At 41.6% G+C, this 17,151-nt stretch overlaps 1 protein-coding gene across 4 annotated transcripts in view; it reads left to right on the top strand.

The window, feature by feature from the left end:
• aplp2 (amyloid beta (A4) precursor-like protein 2) overlaps window positions 1–17,151 on the top strand; it is a 172,247-nt gene that overhangs the window by 116,670 nt on the left and 38,426 nt on the right. For 2 of the 4 annotated variants that reach the window (XM_078530630.1, XM_078530619.1), the window contains exons 7-8: window positions 4,040–4,207; window positions 9,403–9,533. In XM_078530630.1, the coding sequence (XP_078386756.1) occupies window positions 4,040–4,207; window positions 9,403–9,533 (299 nt within the window). The remainder of the gene's footprint in view (window positions 1–4,039; window positions 4,208–9,402; window positions 9,534–17,151) is intronic. The other 2 variants (XM_078530649.1, XM_078530639.1) reach the window with 1 other exon arrangement.

The raw sequence follows: 17,151 nt of genomic DNA, 5'->3' as shown, positions 1-17,151 counted from the left end.
TACTTTCTGAAAGAGAATTTGTAATCACAAGACACGTCTAACTGAATAATAGGCACAAGGTCATTTTATATTTGTAGAGGTGATCTCCAGAAAGTTAACATAGGATTTTTGTTACTAAAGATGATTAAATACATTCAAGGTTATTCCCCTTGGGGAAGGTCATCTAGAGTGACCTTCAAAGTTAGTTACTCAAAACAAGTGTTGTGCAGTAGAAGCTGTAGGACTAGTCCTGAACTATGTGCAGTGAAATATTTAGTTTGTACCAAGTAAATATAATAGAAGAATAAATCTAAAAAACTGTTAAACAGAAAGGTTTCCTAAGGCAAAAACATGTCAGCTAAATGTCCGTTTCCTTACTTGGGTAAATTTAGAATATTTTTTACAGCTGAATTTAGAAGCATTGGATTATTTTGTGGAAAATAAGTGTTTTAAGATATTTTTCAGATTTGAGAGGTTTTAGGATAAGCATGTAAATGTGGGGAATTGCAAAAATACTTGGGTCATCATTTGAGAACGCACGCAGTGTAAACCATCAAGACTTAGGTAGACTAGGCACACTAGGCAGAACTGCCTATTCGTACCAGGGCAGTATCTGCATCTGTGACATTGGTCCTGTGAACAGCACTTTACAGGGTTAACCTAATCCTGTGTGGGCACTCTGTGAGGTTATCTTATCCTCTGTTGACACTCTGGGATTATCCAGTGGATCTATAACAGAATTGGTTGCAAGGTTATGCAAACGATTTTTTTTTTTTTTTTTTGCATCATTGTGGACCGTGTAGGGCCCAGAGGAAATAGGAGCAGAAGTAGGCCATTCTGCTCCTCGAGCTTGCTCCAACATTCAATAAGATCAAGGCTCATCTGTTTGTGTTTTGAATTCCACATTCCAGTCTACTCCAGATAACCTTTGATTCCCTTGCCTAACAAGAATCTATGTATCTCTGCCTTAAAACTATTCAATGACCCCACCTCCAGCACCTTCGAAGGCAGTGTTCCAAAGTTGCACAACCCTCAGAAAAAGATTTCTCCTCATCTCTGTCCTAAAAGGGCAACCCCTCATTTTGGAACAGTGCCCCCTAGTTCTGGACTCACTCACAAGAGTATACATCCTTTCCAAGTCCACCTTGTCAGTACCGTTCAGGATCTTATATATTTCAATCAAGTCATCCCTCACTTTTCTAAACAATGGAAACAAGCCCAGTCTGTCTAACATTTCCTCATAAGACAACCCGCTCACTCCAGGTATCAATCTAGTAAACCTCCTCTGAACCACCTCCAACACATGTACAAATGGGTAGAGGGCAGGGAAAGATGGGGCGGGGGCACACACCCAGGGCCCAGAGGGATGGAGGCAAGAGCAGGCTGGATGTTGTGTATGTTTGTCAACCAAGTTTTAAAAAAATAATTGTAATTAATAATGCTACACTTAATCTTTTGCACCTTTTAATGATCCCGTTGCCACCTGACTTAGATTTAATGCCAGCTTTACTATTAATATTTCTGGCCTGTGTGCTAATCTGTCTGCCTAGTTAGTACTAAGTGATTTGTCTTGCCTGAAAACTAAACCAAAGAAATGGGAAGTTACTTTTCATGTCATTTCCAACTTTTGTTAAAGATAATAGGTTTCTGAGCAGAATGTCTGGTGCAGTCGATTGGATGGGTTCCTGCTTGACCCTGACCGCTGCATCCAAATGTGTTAGACTTTGCCAGTCCTCTCTTCTCTTTCAGGCTTCCCTGTTCTCCCCTCGCCCTGCTCTCTTCTCTTTGTTTTCACCCTATGGTCCCACATCCTTTCTTGGACTACCCCCTCCCATCCTATTTTCTCTCTTGGATTATAAACTTGCCATGCTTCCTTCTGTTTCAAGCTCCCCTGCCCCCCTGTCCCCGTATCCTGTACTTGCTCTGCTATGAAACTTGCATGATTAACGTGTTTTTAAAAAAATGAATTGCCAGAAGTATGAATGCATTAAACATGGAAGCTAACTGCATTAATTGACAGCTTTGGTCATAACACAAGACCAATTTGTCATAGTTTCAATGAGGTCTTGCAAGTGACTACCCTGCCCCTAACCTCCCTTGTCCCAAGTCCTTGAAATTATTGTCACCTTCCAAATCCCTGCTTATCTTTCCTGCAGCTCCATATTTGAATCCTTCTCACTGGCTTTCTGTCCTTGCAATAGGACTGAAATGGCCCTCATCAAAGTCACCAATGGCATCCTGCATGACTGTGACTATGCTAAATGTCCAATGCCCAGGAAATGATTAACTAAAATTTCCTCCAACTAAATAGTGGGAAAACTGAAACTATTGGCCTGGATTCCCGGTAGCGGTGAACGTTGAAAGGTTTGCCACTATTGAGGGCTGCAACAGCACTGCCCCAGCACCACAACTTATGGGGACCCCACTTACGCTCAAATCCAAAATTTCAGTAAGCCCAAATAGCCCACCCTGATGGCTCTGCTGGAACCTGTCAGAACATATACCACTTTTTAGATAGATTTAATTAGATCAACAGGAGCGTGAATGCACTCCTGCTCCTCTGGCACCCTTGGCTTACACCCTGTCTAATATTCCCAGCTTGATCCACCTCTCCCGGCTTTGCTCCCCCGCCTCTGTTCCGCCACCTTCACCATCCAACAACATAGCTCCATTGCGCCCCTTGCCCCGGCTCCTTAATCCCACCAATGTCAGAAACAACACTTGGAGAGGAAAATTCTCCGCTTCGCTGTTGACCACAAGATTTGTGCCATTGTCTTCCGTCTCCAACCCAAACTCTAGTCACTGACTTGTCCCTTTCCTTGGCTACTGTCTGAAGCTGAACCAATTTGTTCGCAACCTTGATGTCATATTTGATTGGCGATGAGCTTTCGACCACAGAGCAGTACCGTCACTAAGACTGCCTACTTCCACTTGTATTAATATAGCCCAAACCCATCCCTCACTCAGTTCATCGGCAACTGAAACCCTGATCCATACTTCTGTTATCTCTAAACCTGGCTATTCCAGTGCTCCACAGGTTTGCCTTCCACCTTCCACCCCCACCCAACATAAACATGAACTCATCTAAACTCTCCTGCCCAGGCCCTGACTTGCACCAAATTACTGTTCACATATCACCCCAGTTCTCGCTGACCTAAATTGGCTCCTGATCTGACAGCCCTTCAATGTTAAAAATCTGAATGTTGTTTTCAAATCCCTCCATGGCCTCACCCCTCTCTATCTTTGTAATCATTTACAACGTTTGGAGCTCTACACTCCTCCAATTCAGGCCCCTTGTGCATCCATGATTTTAATCCTACCATCATTGGTAGGTGTGCCTTCATCTGTTCAGGTTTTAAACTCTAGAATTCTCCCCTTAAATTCTCTGTCTCTCCATCTCTTGCTGCTACTTAGAATGCTCTTTAAACCTGTCCTGATATCCCTTTTGTCAAATTTTGTTTTAAAGCTCTCTCTTGTGAAGACCCTTGGGGTATTAGTATGTCTAAAGATGTTTTATAAATAAATGTTGTTGATGAGTAGGAGACCTGTGAAAAAGTCATGGAGTACGCATCAAGTTCATATCTGCTAGTGTCACCTGTGCAGTGCCAGAAGCTGAGTGGAGAGGTTAGATAAAATGCTCAATGGAACACTTGCATTTCCCACATCAGCTATTACTGGTTTCAGTTTGAGCCCCTGCTCAATTAAGGATGCAAGTTATTTTCAAATAACCATCAAGGATACAATATTTGGTGCAGTCCAGGTGGAAAGAGTCCAAGTACAGCTCCTATGGTTGGAAGAGCAGTGTGCTGACCCATACTGGCTACACTTCACAGTGGAGTGTTGGTTGGGAGCGAATATCACACTGTGCTTTTTAAAATTCACACCTGAGTCATGGTCTTTGGTAACCTGCCTTTCCAAGGTTAATACCATACTTTTTATTGTGCCCAATCCTGTGTTAATGAACTTTTTACACAGTGTACTCTGTTGCTGTACCTATAGAATCTGTCCAGGATTAGTTTGCCTTTGGCCATCTCTGACGCTTTGTCCTGTCTCCACACAGTTGTCTGCTCACAGGAGGCTATGACTGGCCCCTGTCGGGCCATGATGCCTCGCTGGTATTTCAACATCAACAAGAAGAAATGTGTTTGGTTCGTCTACGGAGGTTGTGGAGGCAACAGAAACAATTTTGAGTCCGAGGAATACTGTATGGCTGTATGTAAACAAATGAGTAAGTCAGCCATTTGCTGCAGCAGCCTACCTGCTTAGTACCAATCTCTCCTGACCAATCAACCAGTTTGCCTAATAACCCACTAGTCCTTGTGATTTATAGACTCGTTTCATCTGTCTTGGGCCTTGCTGTCACCTTTTTGTTCAAAGTTTACTCTCTTCTAGATCAGAAAACCCTGTTGATGACACTAATTTCTTTAGACAATTTTTATGCTTTCTCTGTAGTGCCTTTTTGTCATCTTTGTCTGAATGGGCAATGGGCTTTGCTATGTGTATATCCTAATCAACAACCTTCTTAAATCTAAGATAAGTGTGTAGAAGTATGAATTGTTTTGAGCCAGTTTAAAGCCTGTAATTGTACTGCTTGCTTTGGCATGAAGCACTTGAGGTATGTGCAGCTTGAACTCTTGTTTAAGTTCCAGGTACTGACATGTTGTAAGCTGTAATTATTTGCCAATACAGAACACATCTCAGGTTCACATCTCTCAGCTGCCAATCACTCCAGCCTGCCATATTTCTTCCACTTTTGTCAGTACTTGCAGCATATGATATACCACTAACAAACAATCGGGCGTCTCCAGAGCAGAGGGGTATTTTGTTTGATATTCTGAGTGTTATTGATTGGTTTAGCTGCCTGCAAACTGTTCTGTGTTCTTTTAGCCTCTTCTCCATTGATTTTTCTCCTTTCCTGAAGTGTTGCCTATTTCTTAGATCTCCCCTCATTATCCAGCTCTGATGTCAGGTCTTAGACTGAGTGCTGTCAGGTCTTAAAACTGAGTGCTGGGCTCAATCCACAGGCCACAACAGGGGTTAGCAGCTAACAATCTGAAATTCCGGTCTATATTTTCAATTGTGGCAGATCCACAAATTGAGCTAACAGTGGCGATGGAATATGGGAGACTCCTAATTTGTGTGACCCAACTGCATAAATTTACTGAGCTGTTAACTGGATAGCTCCTTTTATTAGAATAGAATAACTAGATACTCATTTCTGCTGGTAGTCATCGAAAAGACAAGCTCTTAAGAGTGAACTAGTGCTGGAGTATGGCTTGAGTGAATATTTGTGTATCTGGTATAGCCTCATGTATGGAATATATCTTACATTTCAGCTGAAATTGAGAAAAGATTTAACATCCCTATAGAGCTATCACACATGGCTGTGCACAAGCACTGGCCCCTACGTGGACTTTGTCCAACTCTCTGACACAGCTTTCATATCCAATCATGTTTGAAATATTGTCATATTAGTGTTGTTTACAGCACAGAAGGAGGCCATTCAGCCCATCAAGTCTGTGCCAGCTCTCTCTGGAGGAATCCAGTCAAATTCCCCTGCTCTTTCCCTGTAGCTCTGCAAGTTTATTTCCTTCTGTGCCCATCCAATACCCTTGTTCATTGCCTCTGCTTCTGCCACCCTGATGGCAACAAATTCCAAGTTATTACTACTCGCTGGGTAAAAATAGTTCTTCCTCACATTCCCACTGCATCTCTTCACAAAATGCTTCGACCTGTGTCCCCTAGTCCTTGTACCATCAGCTGATACTAACAATTTTTGTTTGCCTACCTTCTTTAATCCTGCTGTAATCTTGTGCACCTTAATCAAATCTCACCTCATTCTCCTTTGTTCCAAAGAGAAGGAAAATGTGGTGACCAGAACTGGAAGCAGTGCTCTAGTTGTGGCCTAAACCAGAGTTTTATAAAGATTCAGCATAACTTCCCTACTTTTATACTCAATGCCCCTAGTTATGAAGCCCAGGATCCCACATGCTTTGCTCAATACTCTCTCAATATTTCCTGCCAATATTGCCTCTCCCTAACGCTTATGCCAAAATGTATCACATTGTAGTCAGAACCTCTCCTATTTTCTCGGTCTGCTTTTCCGTAGTATTCTAGGATGAATGCCATTGGATAACATTGCCTTTTCCATTTTGAGTGCTATAATCTTTTTTTCATCACTGTTGCTTTGTACTGAGCTTCTTACAAATAGTATTGGCTTCCTTGTAGGGACAAACACACCGTATGCCATTATTTGGTCAAATTCTGAGGGGATGAGGCCCTGAAATAAAATATTTAGTTTTTGCACATGTGGGTTACAAATCTCTTCTCTGTCTCAGCAATTCAGCATTGAAATATCCTTTGGGGAAAAAAACATAGAGAAAATTCTCATGACAAGTAGAACCAACAAAAAAATGCAAATCATTACATGGTTTAGTTTGAAAGTTAGAGGCTCCAATAACAGAGAAGAACTTGGATTAAAGTTCATTTTGTAGCTCCACAAAGGTTTTCCTCTCTCACAATTCCACAACCACAAGTGACTGACCTTGGTCTAACCTGCAAGCTGGTAACAAAAAAAACTCCATCGTTTGGTCAACAGCTTAGAACCATTGCTAAGTGCTGGATGTAAAGGACCTTTGCCATTGTGCCTCCTTGGTACACGGTGGTCCAACTACTTTCCATCCAGTGAATTTTCGCCTAGCTGTCTTTTCTCAACAAAACAAATTTCTAAGTGGAGCCTTCTCAGTATTTTGCCTGGTTGAAATCTGCTGTGTTTGCTGATAAATCATTCTTTCATATCCAGGAATGTCCCTGTCAAAGTCTGGCTAATGATACTGGTCAGTTTTCTAGTCTCAGGTAGAAAATTCTTCCTGTCCCGTTGGAGCTGGAGAAATGAGTGGATGGAGCTCCAATTTCTGCCAGGCTTCTTACTACAATCACTGGCTTATCTTGATCCTTCCCTTGTTGGGAAGCTCATTGAAAGAAATATCAATAAATAGTTAATAAACAATCTAGCTGAATCACTGGAGTTTTGACCATAGTGAATGTTTCTCAGCAGGTGGCGCTTTAGTTAAGTCTGCATCATTGTTTCAGACCTAACCCAGAAATTACATAGGAAGGTAGCTATTGGAATTTGATATTCAATTAAGGCTTAAGTTTATTAAATAATACCAAAATGCAGATTGTTACCAAACTACACCATTAAGATGAATAAAACCATGAATTTTAAGTGGTTGAAAGCAAAGTCCTTGTTTAAATTCTGTGTAAATTCAGCTTTTGTTGTTGACTGTCTATTCTAGGAAAAGCCCAGTAGATATTCCAAAACGTGTGAAAAATTACATGTTCCGTGCTGGCGTAGCTACTCATAATCTTGAGGCCTGGGCTCACAACCCCAAGACTCCAAGTTGGAATCCCATCATAATAGAAAATTTGACTTCCGCCTTTGGAAAAATCTATTAATAAAAAGCTTGTATCAGTAAAAGATGCCATGAAACTGTTGGATTGTTGTAAAAACCCATTTCATTAATGTCATTCAGGAAAGGAAACCTACTGCACTTACGTGGTCTGACCTGAATGTTACTTCAGTCCTGTACCGTCCTGGTTGATTCTTCACTCCTCTGAAGTGGCCAAGCAAAGCACGCAGTTGTGTCAAACTGCTTCAAGACATAGTCTCTCAACCATTATGTAAACATTTTATGGATGAGCAATAAATGCTGGCTCTGGCTGCACCACCAACATGCCAAGAATGCTTTTTTCACAAAAAAAAGCACTGTGTACGGTCACTGTTAACAATTTTGATACTGCGCTCGATACTCCAGTATAGCGTCACTGCTAACCCTTACCGGTGAATGACACCTCCCCTACAAGCAGAGACTTTCTTTACTGCCCAGTATCAAGTTACACAAGAGTATGGCCCAGGATCTTATCAATAAAATCTCTTGTACTGGGCATTATAATCTCTGGGCTTCTCAGGCATCTATCCTATGTTCCAGAGGTAGACTGATGACAAATGGTAAATTGGCTTGTTTTACACAAAATACTTGAATGAATGGGACACCATTTTCTCTACAAGTATTCTTATTGCTCCTTGTAACTTCAAAAATAATGAAGTATGCAGACTTTGCCCTTGTTACATTGTTACACTTATGATGTATAAGATTATAAGATTGTGTTTTGGAACTGAGCTGGTAATTTAGGATAAAATAAACAGGGTCATGTGGTTTGAAGTCTGCCTAACATCAGGCCTGTGTGCTATGGCTGTTATCAATTAAAGGGAGCCCAAATTGTTTACTGGGAAGAAGGTGGAAGGTTTTCAGCCTTGGAGACAATGGCAGCAGCACCTGTGTTTACAATGGTTAGACTATTGATGTCCAAAGTCCCAGGAAAGTGATAACAATGTTGAGTTGTAAACAGTTATGCTTTAAAATGTCCATTTACTTCCAAGATAAAAAGAGCTGCGGTCTCAAGGATAGCTAATCAGCATTTCTACCTGGATACAAGGACCATGTGATTCTTGCCATGGAGATGGGAGAGTTTCTAAGATATCTCTGAAAGTCTGAGACACATTTAGTCTGCCGGGATCTGAGAGCAAGAGAGGAGCTAGAGACTGAAAGCCTCTGATTCACCGCACAGAAATGCGGGTGGGAGCTCATGCTTGGATTGAAAAGACCAAGTTTGTGACGATTTAAAACAAGGCTGGAAGATTCTTTTAGCTTGTGCCAGAGAAGAATCGCCAAGAAAAACCTTCACCGTGAAAGACAGTTCTGGAACTAAAAGTTACCAGGCTGGGCAAGGAAAGGAATGGAAGTAAACCTTTGCGAACTAAGAATCACTTTGGACTGGAGCTGGGAAAATCGAATGACTACTTAAAAACAATGTAAAATATACCCACGAAGTTGGTTTTTTGGTTGTTAAAAGTAAAAGGGAAAAATTTTGTTCTGTAGTTTAAAGTATAAGTCGTGTACAAAAATTAGTGTTTAGTCAAGAATGCTTTTAGTCTGTTACAGTAAGAGTTGTAAAATATGAAATCTTCTTGTTTCATCCTTTTAGATATCAACTGGAAGTTTAAATAAGTTATTGATCTCTACAAGGATCGTAACAACATGCCTGCCTCATTTTATGTGCCAGTTCCCCTACCTGGTTGGCACAAAACTAATTTTTCTAAGCCACCTGCAAAATTATAGGATTTAGTGAATTGATGCAACAGATAATTTGGAAGTGTTTTACAGGTTATGGTTTGTAGCTAATGCTGATAGCTGCGCCTTGACCAAAAGGAAACCAAGAAAATTGATTTTTTTTTAAATGAAAAATAACATTGCAATTATGAGAACTAATTTGTTGAGTTTGTTGTAAAATCCAAGGCATCCATGGTCTAAGTCTGAGCTAGCAGAAGGTGAGGAGTCTGACTCATACTCTGTTTTGCAGTTCTGTCAACCCCTCAACCAACAGATGAGGTGGATGTTTATTTTGAGACACCTGCAGATGAAAATGAACATGCTCGTTTCGCGAAGGCTAAACAGCAACTGGAGGTCCGACATCGTGACCGTATGGATAAGGTAATAGGAGTACTTGTCTTGTCTTGCTTGTTAAAGTGAAATTTAGTCAGTAACTTGTGTGGAATGTCCTAATTACCCCTTCCTGTTATTTCAAATGACAATAGTGTTCTTATACCCTGATAGCCAGTTAGTGAAAGAAGAAACCAGAGCCTGTCTTTACTTGGAATAGATTTATTCACAGAGTGAAACATTACAGGTATATATTTCATGACTCCACTCGGTCTCTTTGTATGTGCTCATGTAACCCTAATCACCTGCATGTGTTTAACCTCAATTGATACAATTAATAAGCATCATGAGAATTAAGATCCTGCATATTCAAGCTAATTGGCCCTAAATAATATCGCGGAAAGCTAATGTGTTTCTGAAAGTGAACCCCTCATAAGTCAAATTTACCTCAGCAGTCATGTCATAGAACCATAAAGTATAGAAGGAATCCATTCGACCTCTGCTTGACTGTAAAAAAAAACTGCCCAATTTGTTTCAGCCCCCTGCCTTTTCCCCTTAGCTTTGCAAATCTTTCCATTTCCAGTATTTGTTCAATTCCCATTTGAAAGTTATCATTGAATCTGTTTCCACCACCCTTCTACCGCTGTATTCCAGAACATAACTTGCTGCATAAAAAAAAATGACCTGGATTTTGTGGTCAGCAGCAAAGCAAGGACACTCAGGAAATGAAAAGTACTAGTGGAATCGCTTTTTAAAAACTTTACAAAGGGCGAAATAAAGATTAGGGAATACACATGGGGTTAAAAAAAATTGAGTTGACAAAATTGAAGTACTTAATCATAATGGAGATATTTAATAAGATCATAATCAGAAATAGCAACAGAATTAGGCCATGCGGCTCCTCGAATCTACTCCTCCATTCAATAAGATCGTGGCTAATCTAGTTATGATCTTAACTCCACTTTCCTGAGAAACCAGCACTGATCCTAGTTGAAAATGACCCAACCCTTTTGTTAGCCAATCCTCTGCAGATGCTTATATATCACCCCCAACACCATGAGCTTTTATCTTGGATAGCAACTTTTTAGGTGGCACCTTATTGAATGTCTTTTGGAAATAAAAATATACTACATACTGGCTCCCTAATATCCACCTTACTTATTACATTCTCAAAGAATTCTAATTGATTTGTTAAAAATTGCTGAAAAAAGAGACAAGTTGCCGAAGCTTTTCACCTTGCATTCATCAGGACAAATGAAAGAATGCCAAATTTCCAATGATCATAATTTATACTACAGGAGAAAAGGGTGCTGATGGTTTGCAAGTTGTCTCTGGTCAAGGCATTTCCATAGAAAAACAATGGGGCTTCCCAATCTCCTGGCTAATTCAAAAAAGATGCAAGGCTTGTTGCAGAAATCCGGTCCTTAACGTATGAATGTATGAGAGATTTGTCCCAACATAGTTTCCCTTTTGCAAAACAGGAAGCGGGGTGTGAGGAGCTGTAGTCGAGGTAGCTGTGGGAGTCGGTAGGCTATCACCAGAAATTGAGACAGAGAGGTCAAGGAAGGGAAGGGAAGTGTCAGAGATGGACCATGTGAAAATGATGGAGGGGTGGAGATTGGAAGCAAAATTTATTAAATTTTTCCAGGTCCCGACGAGAGCATGAAGCAGCACCGAAGTAATCATCGATGTACCGGAGAAAGAGTTGTGGGAGGGGGCCGGAGTAGGACTGGAACAAGGAATGTTCCATATACCCCATAAAGAGACAGGCATAGCTGGGGCCCATGTGGGTACCCATAGCCACACCTTTTATTTGGAGGAAGTGAGAGGAGTTAAAGGAGAAATTGTTCAGTGTGAGAACAAGTTCAGCCAGACGGAGGAGAGTAGTGGTGGATGGGGATTGTTCGGGCCTCTGTTCAAGGAAGAAGCTAAGGGCCCTCAGACCATCCTGGTGGGGGTTGGAGGTGTAGAGGGATTGGACGTCCATGGTGAAGAGGAAGCGGTTGGGGCCAGGGAACTGGAAATTGTTGATGTGACGTAAGGTGTCAGAGGAATCACGGATGTAGGTGGGAAGGGACTGGACAAGGGGAGAGAGAAGGGAGTCAAGATAATGAGAAATGAGTTCCGTGGGGCAGGAACAGGCTGACACAATCGGTCTGCTGGGACAGTTCTGTTTGTGGATTTTGGGTAGGAGGTAGAAGCGGGCCGTCCGAGGTTGGGCGACTATCAGGTTAGAAGCTGTGGGAGGAAGATCTCCAGAGGAAATGAGGTCAGTGACAGTCCTGGAAACAATGGCTTGATGTTCAGTGGTGGGGTCATGGTCCAGGGAGAGGTAGGAGGAAGTGTCTGCGAGTTGACGCTTAGCCTCCGCGAGGTATCAGTGCGCCAGACAACAACAGCACCACGGGTTTGATGACAATGTTGGGGTTGGACCTGAGAGAACGGAGTGCAGTAAGTTCAGAGAGAGACAGATTAGAATGGGTGAGAGGAGCAGAGAAATTGAGACGACTAATGTCACGCCGACAGTTCTCAATGAAAAGATAAAGAGAAGGTAAGAATCCAGAGGGAGGGGTCCAGGTGGAGGGAGAATATTGGAGGTGGGTAAAAGGATCCATTGAACGGGGAGAGGACTCCTGCCCGAAGAAGTGAGCACGGAGACGAAGACGGCGGAAGAAGAGTTCAGCATCGTACCGAGCCTGAAATTCATTGAGATGAGGGCTTAAGGGTATGAAACTAAGTCCTTTGCTGAGCACTGAACGTTCAGCATCGGAGCGGGGAAGGTCAGGGGGTATAGTGAGTTCCAAAGCCTGCTGATTGCCAGATAATACTTTCATGACCAATAAGGATAGTCCAGTACAATATAAGTTTACAGAACAAATGGAAGCCAATGAACCCATTGTAACAGTGTCAAACCCTTTCTAGAATAATCTAAAAGTAACCCCATTGCCCTGCACTTACCCCATACCTCTGTATGATGTTTGTTTCCTTTGACAATATCTCTTCAATATGGGGAGGTTTAAAAAATGAGAAGGAAGCTCTTTTAATTTTGCTGATGAAAAACTACATTCAGAGCAAACATCTTATTTTTCCAAAACTGTGTGACTTCAATGTGTAAGTGAATAATGCATCATACCAAGAAAGGGGGTCTGAGTGGTAACCATTTCAGCATGCCTTCTTTCTGCATTTATCCCACATTTAAACAAGTCATTTATTCCACTATTGTTTCATGTTAGGCCATGTTCTGTTATCACACGTCAGTTTTTTGATAGGAAAAAGCAGCAGATGAATAGATGAATGCAATAAAGCAGACTGGTTGAGCAAGAGTTAGCAATCTGAGATTGTTTGATTTCTTGAAGTAACTGCACTGCAGCAACTTATGATCAGCTACAGAGCATCTTCACCTACATAAGCACTTAACTGATTGCTAACACATGAGCACAGCTCTGTCTTGGAACATAAATAAGCCTTCATTTATTCAGTAAAACAGAGTGCTTTCTGCTGGTAATGAAGCATTTCATGCCCAAATGCAGCAAAGTCTGGATAAATTCAGGCTTGGGCTGATAAGTGACGAGTAACCTTGCTGCTGAACAAGTGCCAAGCAATGTCTTCTCCCAACAAGAGAGAGCCTAACTAACTTCCCTCGACATTCAATGGTATTGCCATTGCTGAACCCCCACCTTTTTTGGATTTTTTTACCCTGGTGGTCACCAGTGGCCAGAAGTTGAACTGAACCAATCACATAAATACTGTGGCTACAATAGTTTTCAGGGGGGAAACTCTCCACTGGTTGGAGTCATGCCTAGCACAAAGAAAGATGGTTCAGGTTGTTTCAGGTCAATCACCTGAGTCCCAGGACATCGCTACAGGAGTTCCTCAGGGTAGTGTCCTCGGCCCAACCATAATACGAACAAGGAGCGGGAGTTGGCCATTCAGCCCCTTGAGCCTGCACAGCCATTTAATAAGATCATAGCTGATCTGATAGTAACCTGAAATCTACATTCTACCCCCGATAACTGATCACCCCTTGCTTACCAAGAATCTATCCACCTCTGCCTGAAAAATGTTCAAAGGCTCTGCTTCCTCCATTTTTTCAGGAAGAGGGTTCCAAACCTTCTCAACTGAGTGAAAAAATGTCACCTTATCTCCTTATTTTTAAACAGTGACCCCCTGGTTCCAGATTCTTCCACAAGAGGAAACATCCTCTCCACATCCACCCTGTCAAGACCCCTCAGCATGTTATATGTTTCAATCAAGTTGCCTCTTGCTCTTCTAAACGTCAGTGGATACAACCTTTCCTCCTAAAACAACCCACCCATTCCAGCTATTAGTTTAGTAAATCTTCCCTGAACTGCTTCTAACGCACTTAAACCCTTCCTTATAAAGGAGACCAATGGTGTACACAATCTCCAAATATGGTCTTACCAATACCCTGTATAACTGAAGCATAACCTCCCTACTTTTGTATTCAATCCCCCTAGCAGTAACTTATAACATTCTATTAGTTTTCCTAATTACTTACTGTACCTGCATACTAACCTTTTGCAATTCATGCGCTAGGATATCCAGATCCCTCGGCATCTCAGAGCTTTGTAATCTCTCACCATTTAGATAGTATGCTTTTTTATTCTTCCTGCCAAAATGGACAATTTCACATTTTCCCACATTATACTCCATTGTCAGATCTTTACCCACTCATTTAACCTAACTATATCCTTTTGTAGCCTCTTTATGCTCTCTTCACAATTTACTTTCCTTCTATCTTTGTATCATCAGCAAATTTAGCAACCATACTTTTGTTCCCTTCATCCAAGTCATTTATATAAATTGCAAAGTGTTGCGGCCCCAGCACTGATCCCTGTGGCACACCACTTGTTACATGTTGCCAACCAGAAATGATCCATTTATGCCTACTCTCTGTTTCCATGCTAGACACACAACAGACTTGAGAGCAAAATTCTAGCTCATGGAATAAAAGAGAGAGTACATACTTGGATAAGAAATTGGCTGAGTGACAGGAGTGGTGGTTAATGACTGTTTTTCATATTGGAGGAAGGTTTGTAGTGGAGTTTCCCCAGGGGTCGGTGTTGTGGGACCCTTGCCTTCCTGATATACATTAATGGCCTAGACTGTGGTGTGCAGGGCATTATTTCAAAATTTGCAGATGATATAAAGACTGGAAATGTTGTCAGCTGTGATAGGGATAGCCTTGAACTTCAAAAGGACGTAGATGTGTTGGTGGATTGGACAGACCAAGTGGCAGATGAAGTTCAATGCAGAGGGTGAGAGGTAATCCATTTTGACAGGAAGAATATGGTGAGACAGTATAAAAATAAAGGGAGAAACTCTAAATGAGGTGCAGGAACAGAGGACCTCAGTGTATATGTACATAGGTCATTGAAGATGGCAGGGCATGTTGAGAGAGCAACTAATAAAGCATATAGTATTTTAGGCTTTATTAATAGGGGCATTGAGCACAAAATTAAGGAGGTCATGTTGTATTTGTATAGGACACTAGTTAGACCTCATCTGGAGTACTGCTTTCAGTTCTGGGCACCATACTTGAGGAAGGATGTGATGGCATTGGAGAGAATACAAAGGAGATTCACAAGGATGATTTCAGTCATGAAGATCTGTAACTATGAGGAGAGAGTGGGACTGTTTTCCTTGGAGAAAAGAAGGTTGAGAGGAGACTTGACAAAAGTATTCAAGATCCTGAGGGGCATTGGCAGGGTAAATAGTGAGAAACTGTTCCCACTCAAGAGAGCATCAAAAATGAGAGGGCACAGATTTAAAATATTTGGCAAAAGGAGTAAAAGTGATGTGGGGAAAATTTTTTTCACCCAGAGGATAGTTCGAGGGTGGTGGAGGCAGGTTCAATCGAGGTGTTCAAAAGGGAATTGAATTGCTATCTGAAAAGAGAAAATGTGGAAGGTTACAGGGGTAAGGCAGGGGAGTGCAGATTCGATGCGCCGAATGGCCTCATGCACTGTAAAAATCCTATGACTCAATCTTCTATCTATGCCAATATGTTACCTCTCCACCGTAAACTTGTATTTTCTGCAGTTACCTTTGATGTGGCACCTTGTAAAATGCCTTCTGGAAATCTAAGGATAGTAGATCCACTGGTTCCACTTTATCCACAGCACATGTGACTTCTTCAAAGACCTCCAGTAAATTGGTTAAGCATGATTTCCCTCACTCAAAGCCATGTTGATACTGCCTGACTACCTTGAATTTATCTAAGTGCCCTTCTATAACATCTTGAATAGCAGCTTGTAACATTTTCCCAATGATAGATGTTAAGCTAACTGACCATAGTTTCCTGTTTTCTGTCTCCCTCCCTTTTTGCATAAAGGAGTTAAATTTGTTATTTTCCAATCTAATGGGGGCCTTCCCCGAATCAAGGTAATTTTGAAAACTTAAAGTAACACATCAAGTATCTCACTAGCCACTTTTAAGACCGTAGGATGGAATCCATCAGGACCCAGAGACTTGTCAGCCTGCAGCTCCAACAACTTGCTCAGTACCACTTCCCTGGTGGTTGTACTTTTTTTGACTTACTCCCTCCTTCTGTTTCCTGATTTACAGCTATTTCTGGGTTGTTACTTGTATCCTGTATAGTGAAAACCGATGCAAAATACCTGTTCAATTCATCTGCCATCTCCTTATTTTCCATTATTTCACCATGTATCGCTCCAGGAAATTGCTAAGAAAACTTTCTACAAACTCATCTCAACGACCCTTGCCAAGTTGACTGATCCAGTCTGTGTGAAGATTAAGGTTCCCCACAATTATTACATTGCCTTTGTTAAAGCTCCAATAATTTCTTGTTGAGTGCTCTGCCCAGAGGGCCAAAAATTACTCCCACCAGTGTTTTCTGGCTCTTGCTATTCCAAATCTCCACCCATAGTGTTCTACTTCATCTTCAGAACCAGGATCCTTTCTCACTAATGTCCTTATGTCATCCTTTACTATCAGGACTATCCGATCTCCTTTGCCATTTTGTTTGTCCATCAGAAATGTTGTGTACCCTGGTCCCCAACCTTGGTCACAAATCTCTATGATGGCTTCTCCAACTTCATCTTGCAGCTACAATCCCTTATAACTGGAAACATTCTGGTTAATCTCTTGTGCACCCTGTCAAGGACACTCTTATATTTTCTGAAGTGCGGTAACCAGAACTGGAAGCAATATCACAGATTGGTACAGCACGGAGGAGGCCACTCAGCCAGTTGTGTCTGCACCGGCTCACTGAGCTATCCACCTAGTCCCATTCCCTGGTCGTCTTCCCATAACCCTGCACATTCTTCCTTTTCAGATAATAATACAATTCCTTTTTGAATGCCTAGATTGACCCTGCCTCCTCCACACTCTCAGGAACGCACATTACAGATCTTAAGCACTTACTGCATGAATAAGTTTCTCTTCGTGTCTCCATTGCTGCTTTTGCCAATTACCGTAAACCTGTGCTTCCTTGTTCTCGTTCCTTCCACCAGTTGGAGCAGTTTTTCCCTATCTACTATTCAGACCCTTCATGATTTTGAATACCTCTATCAAATCTTCTCTCAACCTTCTCTTCAAGGAAAACAGTCAAAGCTTCTCCAATCTATCTATAGAACTCACAGAAACCATTCTTGTGAATCTTCTCTGCACTCTCTAATACCATAGA

This window comes from Cetorhinus maximus, chromosome 2, assembly GCF_964194155.1.
Source record: "Cetorhinus maximus chromosome 2, sCetMax3.hap1.1, whole genome shotgun sequence".
Taxonomy (NCBI): Eukaryota; Metazoa; Chordata; class Chondrichthyes; order Lamniformes; family Cetorhinidae; genus Cetorhinus; species Cetorhinus maximus.
The sequence above is the reverse complement of the archived record's forward strand: the minus strand, read 5'-3'. Positions and strand labels throughout refer to the sequence as shown.